The sequence below is a fragment of the Carya illinoinensis genome, chromosome 7, assembly GCF_018687715.1.
Source record: "Carya illinoinensis cultivar Pawnee chromosome 7, C.illinoinensisPawnee_v1, whole genome shotgun sequence".
Classification (NCBI taxonomy): domain Eukaryota; kingdom Viridiplantae; phylum Streptophyta; class Magnoliopsida; order Fagales; family Juglandaceae; genus Carya; species Carya illinoinensis.
The window spans coordinates 10,406,269-10,414,188 of record NC_056758.1 but is presented as its reverse complement, the minus strand read 5'-3'; the positions used below and the strand labels follow the sequence as shown (position 1 = coordinate 10,414,188).

At 37.0% G+C, this 7,920-nt stretch overlaps 1 protein-coding gene across 2 annotated transcripts; it reads left to right on the top strand.

The window, feature by feature from the left end:
- The first annotated feature begins 2,426 nt into the window (after positions 1–2,426).
- On the top strand, positions 2,427–7,590 carry LOC122315016 (aspartyl protease family protein 1-like). Of its 2 annotated transcripts, none has more exons than XM_043130694.1 (10): positions 2,427–3,103; positions 3,586–3,727; positions 4,215–4,453; positions 5,118–5,342; positions 5,529–5,664; positions 5,756–5,829; positions 5,917–6,019; positions 6,096–6,156; positions 6,842–6,913; positions 7,003–7,590. In XM_043130694.1, the coding sequence occupies exons 1-10, from the start codon at positions 2,808–2,810 to the stop codon at positions 7,212–7,214; spliced, it is 1,560 nt and encodes a 519-aa protein (XP_042986628.1). In that variant the 5' UTR covers positions 2,427–2,807; the 3' UTR covers positions 7,215–7,590. The 2 variants fall into 2 exon arrangements, with proteins under 2 accessions (XP_042986628.1, XP_042986629.1); XM_043130695.1 differs by having other exon boundaries at positions 2,428–3,103; positions 4,218–4,453.
- Positions 7,591–7,920: the final 330 nt, after the last annotated feature.

Here is a 7,920-nt window from a genome sequence, read left to right as displayed (position 1 = left end):
CTTTCAAGGATCTTCGTTTTTGAATGCTAGATTGGGACAAAAGCCTTATTATATATGAAGGAGTATTCTGGTAGCCAGGCATCTAATTGAAGCTGAAACCTATTGGAAAATAGGCACAAGTGATAAAGTTAGTATCTAGGATGGTAAATGGCTTCCAAAGCTCACACCATCCAATGTTCAAAGTCCTATTTTGATACTGGATAGTAAGGCCAAAGTCTAGGAGTTGATTGATGAAGTTGAAAAAAAATGGAGAACTGAGCTGGTAGAACATATTTTTGAAAAGGAAGAAACAGAGATGATAGCACAGATTCCTCTTGGTTCCTCCAATAGCCCTAATAAACTAATTTGAAAAGGCACCTCAACTGGTCTTTTCACTGTTAAGAGTGCCTACTATATGCAAAAGGAACTGTGTTTTGTTGTAAATGGTCAGGCCTTAAGCATCAATAGTTTTCAAAGGGTGTGGTAGTTGATTTGGAATTTGAAGTTCACTCCAGGGGATAAGGTCTTTCTTTTGAGAGCCTGCCTAGAAGTCATACCTACTCAAGCTAATTTGTTTAAAAGGAAAATAGTGAAGCATCCAAAGTGTCCTATCTATTTTAATGAAGAAGAGATAGTTGTTCATGCAATATCTGAGTGTGAATCAATTAAGGATGTTTGGTTTCAGTGCTCAAAAAGGTTAAAAAAAGTCATTTCTTTCCTAGGAATATGTTGGAATTAGTAAAGGCAATGTCAAATACTATGGAAATTGAATTGGTGTAAGAGTTTGCAGTGGTAGCAAGAAAGATTTGGGTGAGAAGGAATAAACTCATTTTCAATAAAGAGTTCAACCATCCTAACATAGTAATGAGTGCTGCTCTACAAACCTTTTAGCTACTACATGAAGTTGAGGATTAAAAGAATGATACCTCAGAGCCACTGATACCACATGGGAACCCCCTTCTTTGAATACTGCAAAATAATCTTGGATGTAGTTGTAGATAAAACTCACTCCAGAATTAGTTTAGGGATTGTGGTGAGAGACTATGAAAGAAGGGTTATTGCAACTCTGAGAAAAAATAAGAGCCTTTTCCTAGATCCATTGTTGGTTGAAGCTTATGGCACATTACAAGCAACAACTTTTGGATTGGAATTGGGATTCAAAAAGGTTACAATTAAAGGTGAATCCCTTCATATCATTAGGTTTTAAAGAAGAATGATGCAGCTTAGACCAGTACAAGAATGATTGTGTCTGAAGCAAAGGAGAATCTAAGATATTTTATCAAATGGAAGGCTCTTTATATCATAAGAAATGTCAATGTAATAGCAAATGTCTTGACAAAAGATGCTTTATTTATTTTGATGTAATTGTCCCTCCGAAGGAATCTCCTCTATATATTTCATTTGTTATAATGTAACGTGCACAAAAGCTTCTTTAAAAAAAAAAAAAAAAAATTAAAATTAAAAAATTAAAAATTAAAAATTTTGCCGACCCATTGCTAAATTGCTAAGAGCACTAGCAATGGTTTATGTATCTTCATCTTTAAAATCACATCTTTTGAAAATTGATTTTGAAGATGAAGAAAAATTCTTACATTGGATTATGTATTTTTTGACCAAATAATAATAAAATATTATTATAATTTTTTTTTTCCTAAAATCTGAATATTCAGCTCCACGGCACTCGGCAGCACCATTCAAACCCACGGCAGCTCCACGGCAGCTCCACAGCAGCTCCACGACAGCACCATTCAGCTCCTCGGCAGCTCCACAGCAACAACCACCAGTACATAACCAGAAAAAACCCAAATCAGAAAAAAATCCTCTAACCCACATCTAGAGGCATGTAAATCCGAGAGAAAAAACCCAAATCAGAGCCTCAATAAATTGCACCGAGAGAAAACCGTGAAGAGCAGGGCCGTGAGCGAGAGAAGAGGCCGCCGTTGATGAAGAAACCACCAGAAAATTGTGGGCGTCCAAGAGAGAAAACAGAGCAGCGAGAGACAAAGGAGTGAAATGGGTGCGAAGAGAATAAGAGAGAGCTGTTCGGATGGAGAGAGAAGAAGAGAAGAAGAGAGAGTCGTTCGGGGATGGAGAGCGTTCGGCGATGGAGAGCCGAAAGAGCGTTCGGGCCTTCGGCGATGGAGAGAGAAGAGAAAAGAGAAGGAGGGAGGTGGAGGCGTTCGGGGATGGAGAAAGAAGAGGAGAAGAGAGAGAGAGCAGAGAAAAAGAAATAAAAGAGAGAGCCGTTTGGGATGTTGAGAGAAAAAATAATAAAAATATTGTTTGAAGAATGAAAAGGTGTTCTTCATGTTTGAATAAAGACTGTAGTTAATTATTTATCTCTTAATTATTTATAATTTTAGAGATGAATAAATCAATGTGAATGATTTTAAGCACATATTCTTCAAATTTAAAAATAAAAATAAAGATGAAAAAGTCATTGCCGATGCTCTAATGCTCAGTCCTGCTCTCTCCCCTACAGTGTGAGAGAAAAGTACAGCTTGTGAATGCGAGTACACAAGAAGTGGGATCCGTCTTTCTCACTCAGCGATAGAACGATTTTTGACCCTTGGAGTGCCGATCTCGGTTTTCGTTTCCCCATTCTACCCCCTACGGCCTTCTCCTCTCTCTCTCTCTCAGAGTCTTATCAGAGAGTTTTCGTAATATTCTTCTGGCAACAAATGAGAGGGCGTCGAAGTCCTCAGTTGCTTCCAAGTTTCCAGTCTATAATAACTTAAATATCTTCACTTTGGCTCCTCCTCTTCATTCTACATATGTATGTCTAGATTCGCTTTTCCAGCAGTAGCAACAGCATCGACTTCTTAACCATGGCTTGGCCTCCTCCCTTTACTTCTTTTTGTTCATACTTACTATTCGTTTTCTTTTTCGGTTTGGGGTCCCGGATCTGTTATGGATTCGACATCCACCACCGCTTCTCCGATCCCGTTAAGGGATTTCTCGGCCTCGATGACCTCCCGGAGAAGGGAAGCTTGGACTACTACGTTGTCATGGCCCACCGTGACCGCTTAATTCGCGCCCGTCACCTCGCCGCCAGCTACGGCCAGTCCTCGCCACTCACTTTCGCCAACGGAAACGACACTCTCTTTATCGGCACTTTGGGATTGTACGATCCTGAACGCCTCATGCGCGTGTATTACTAGTTCTTAAAAAAAAACCTTTTGGGGCCTTTTGAAGAATTTTGATATGATTTCTTGGTTACACTGACCTGATTCGATTTTACAAAACTTCTATATTCATTTCATTTTATCTAATTATTATAATTTTTTTAAATTTTTATATTTTTATAAAAAATAAAATAAATAATTAAATATTTTCAAATTTTAGATAAAAATAATATTAAAAAAATATTTGAATAATATTTTATTACGAGGCTAAGAAACTGGAGGAGAAGAGGAGATTGGGAGTTTTTCCTTCGATGTTGATGGATATGGAAAATGAGTTCTTAAAGTTACGGATTTGTTTGCTTGGTTTGAAATTTCCCTCGATTTTCCTGTTGACGAAACTTGGAATGAAAGTTTTGTGGGATTCTCTTCGTGTCACTTTTCTAATAACTAACCACTGCTTTCTATCTTCGTGGTGTTTCAGTTTGCATTACGCCAATGTTTCTGTGGGGACACCAAGTTTATCCTTTTTGGTGGCATTAGACACAGGCAGTAATTTGTTCTGGCTACCATGCGATTGTAAGAAAGATGGCTGCGTTACTGGCTTGCAGACATCATCTGGAATTGTATGTTGTAATGCTTTGAATTTTTATTTATTTGCTTGGAATCATGATCTGTTATAAATATTGTTTCAACTGCTATCTGGATATTGTTATTATTTATCATAACAATGATTTTTTCTTCAGCCTGTGTGTCAATCTCTTGCTGCAGTTATGCTTACTACCATCACCTGGACTTTCCCGCCACTTTGTTGAATTTACTATAATCATGCACTTTTGTAAAATGAGAGCTTTTAAATGAAGGGGAAAGCAACTCAAATTTCCAAATCATTAACAAATACTTGCGAAACTGTTTTAGTCTTTACTCAATATATTTCAAATTTTCTTTGCCACACCCTGAAAACTCTACCAAACGTATGACTATAGGACAAGCTTTAATCATTCATTAGCTCTGTGGTCTTATGTTTTCCACGTATTTGGTTATTTTGTGAATGGGTGGTGATAGAAGCTTTCTTCGAGTCCTGAATTCTTTTATTATTACTCTTTTGTGAAGCAGGAAATAAAACTCAACATCTACAGCCCTAATAATTCATCAACAAGTGAAAAATTATCCAGCGGCAGCACCCTGTGCAGACCAAGTGATCAATGGTCTTCAGCAAGTAGTAATTGTGGTTATAAAATTGTGTATCTTTCTAACAATACTTCATCTACTGGGATCTTGGTAGAGGATGTTTTACGCTTAGTTACAGATGATGATCAATCAAAAGCTGTTGACGCTCGGATTACATTTGGGTACACTATTCTTCCTTCACTTACCACCAAAAACATTGGGGTGGAATATTTGATAACTCTTTGTTCTTTGTGATATCAAAATATCTCCCTACATACAGATGAGCAGCTTTTCAAATGAATATGATGTTAAATCGTCAGTGATATTTAGTTTAGAAACTTGACTATAATCAATTAATTGTCAGTTGAAATGACAAAAAACTGGAGAATGGGAGATGGGTTTTTTTTTTTCCTGATTGGTTGTAGAATGGGAGATTTTGAAAATGTAGATCATGTGGGTGATGAACCTAGAGTTGGTGTGGCTTTGTTCTCCTCTAGTAGGAATGATTATCATGAGGTCTCTCAAGTTGTTGTATTGCCATCACTGGGGGCAGTAGGTGATCACCAAATATCTATTTATATAGAAAAAGAGAAGGTGAAAATTTCCCGTGGGGGGAGTAGTTGGTCACCAACATATTAGAAACCTCTAGAGGGGTCAGTTATAGTACCAGAAACATGTAAGCCTTAATTTTACGAGATCATCAATTCTTTTTATCTCCTTCATATGTGACAGCATTACCCTCTTATTCCTTGAAGTGAGCTCTTGTTTTTTACCTTGTGGTCAGATTTGTTCAGCAAATTTTTGTTTATATGTGGTCCCCCTTGTCTAATATGTAGCTATTTGCAGTTGTGGTCAAAATCAGACTGGTACTTTTTTGATGGGTGCAGCACCAAACGGTCTGTTTGGGCTTGGCATGCAAGATATATCCATACCTAGCATCTTAGCAAAAAATAGGCTAGCTTCAAATTCCTTTGCATTGTGTTTTGGACTTGATGGGGTTGGGAGAATCAATTTTGGATTTAATGGCAGCTCAGACCAAAGTGAAACACCATTCAATGTTCGGCAATCACAGTAAGTCCTTTTGTATTTTTAGTTAATGGGGATGGTGGGATTCAAACCCCGTATCTAACCCTTGAAATACCTGGGTCAATGCCGATTGGGTGTTCACTGGCACTTCTTGATTTGCAAATAAAAATATGTTTGATCAGAATCGTATGCTACTTGTAACGATTTTTGCCTTTGGGGACTTCTTGTCAGTCCATCTTATAACATCAGCATCACTCGAATAACTGTGGGAAGCAATTCTTCTGAGCTGGAGTTCAGTGCCATCTTTGACTCTGGTACAGCTTTCACACACCTAAGTGACCCGGCTTATACTTTTATTTCTGAGAGTGTAAGTTCTTTACATAACGCTATTATGTGTTATTTGTTGGGAATTTGTATTTTTTAAGATCCGAGTATCTATGATTTATGTTGCTATTCAGTTCAATTCCAAGGTTGAAGAAAAGCGGCATTCACCTGATTCTGTGATCCCCTTTGAATACTGTTATGAATTACGGTAATTTATATGAACGAAAACCCTGTTCCTATTTTGTATTGGTTTCACCCTTTCAACTCTGAGGCACTGAATCCACTTTATATGCAGTGCAAACCACAGCAACTTTAAAAAAATCCCTAGTATGAATCTGACAATGAAAGGCGGAGACGACTATTTTGTCAAACATCCAACTGCATTGATCCCAACTCCGGTATGATCTCACTTCTAGAACTTTAATTTCCTTTTCCTAGTTGAGTTATTCTAAAGTTTGATATTATGGTCTCCAGGAGGGTGGATATTTGTATTGTCTGGCTCTTCTCAAAAGTGAAGATATAAACATCATAGGACGTGAGTATCTATTTATTGATAAATTGCTTATTTGTAGCTCAAGAAGAGTTTTGTTTGTTTGAAAACCCTTCGTGTTAATGACTACAGATTTTCGTTTTTTTTTATCATTTTGGAATTTAGACTTTGTGCATATATCCCTTTAGGTGTTTTAACTACATTGTTGTGGAAATTCTACATATCCTTCTACTCTCTGAAACTCTAGGATAATGAATTCTGAAGTGATCAAAAAGCACAGAAGTACTTGAGCGGTTTATTTTTCTTTAACTATATGAGGGTAGTTGCAGCTTTTGGGTGAGTCAGATAGATCTGCAAAGTGACTCATTCTGTCTACTGTTACTTTAATACATAGAAAACTAGAAATTTAAAAACCATGACTATATTCACCCTCCTGGTCCAGTACTCCCTTCCTTTTTAGACTTGTATTGCCACTGCATGATGGTTAAAAATCATTATTCCTTATACAGCAAGATATTATTAATTTGAGTTTGAATTATGGGAGGCTCGTCAATGTAGGCTGTGCAGTCTTTAAACCAGGAGTTAATGTTTGCACAAGAAAAATATATATTTTCTTTCATCATTGCCTCCTTGAACAAGCCTTATTTTTAACGGAAAACCATCATGCATACTTATGTGTTTGAATTGACAAGTTGCCACTTACGTTGTGAATTTATTTATTTTCATCCAGAAAACTTCATGATTGGTTATCATGTAGTTTTTGATCGTGAGAAGATGATATTAGGTTGGAAGGACTCAAACTGTGAGTGTGGTTCTTTTTTTCTAATTTGCAGATTTCTATTCTCTTGGTGAGTTCTTTTAAGTTGCTATAATGAGACTTACTGTCCCCAGGTTACAATGATGAGAGTTCTAACACTCTACCCATCAGCCCAGCACCATCTTCTGTGGTTTCCCCTGTTCTTCCTGTTATCCCAGTAACCACGGAAGGCAATGGAAACAATTCTCATACGCCTGCGGCAGCACCATCCAGTTATTCACCCAAGTTGAAGTCTTTTACTTACACAGTCACAATTCTTCTTCTTTCTATTTTTGTTATTGTTTGATCACTTTCCTTATTTTGTGAGACTCCCCCAACCGGTGTACTATATAAATATATACATATACTAGTCTTCATTGTATTTCTTTTTTATTTTTTACACTATAGGCTATATAAGAATCGGAAGGTCAGTTGGTGCCCTACTTTTTAATGTTCGGTAGCATTAATTGGAGCATTGGGTTGCAAGTAACATGGTAAAGATATTTGTAATTAGTATAAGTAGAAACCAATTCAGGCTGAAATATTGGAAATCTCTGCAGCCTATACTCTGTGATAAACAATAAAACTGCGATGCTGCTCATGTACATTATTTTTCTTGAAATTGTGCGGACAATTTAATGTTGTGTTGATTATAATATGAAGTTATTATGGTGTGTAAGAAATATTTTAGTTGATGGTTTTTTGCTGTCAACCTTTCATGTCTAAGATGACCATTTTGTGCCTGTTTGGTATTTTCGTGGAATAGGCACTTCTGTTTTAATGTTTTCGGTCTTTTTAATTAGCCTATATTTTGCTTTTGGCCATTGAATGGCGTTTTTGTGCCCATTAGTTGTCATACTCAGTTTGCTGGTGGGCTGTTCAGTCATTTTGTTTGGATTTTAAGATCTTAACAGAAAGTACTGGAAGGATTTCAAGTTACACGGGGGTTACTTTTGGTCAATGGATGACAGGTTTACATTTGGTGTGCCCATGTGTGCTTCAGCTGCTACTCT

Excerpts from the sequence above, each read along its gene's own strand:
- LOC122315016 (XM_043130694.1), top strand. The coding sequence starts at position 2,808 with ATGGCTTGGCCTCCTCCCTTTACTTCTTTTTGTTCATACTTACTATTC. Across the intron at positions 5,830-5,916 it reads GAATACTGTTATGAATTACG|TGCAAACCACAGCAACTTTA; the intron begins GTAATTTATATG and ends CTTTATATGCAG. Across the intron at positions 6,914-7,002 it reads AGGTTGGAAGGACTCAAACT|GTTACAATGATGAGAGTTCT; the intron begins GTGAGTGTGGTT and ends TACTGTCCCCAG.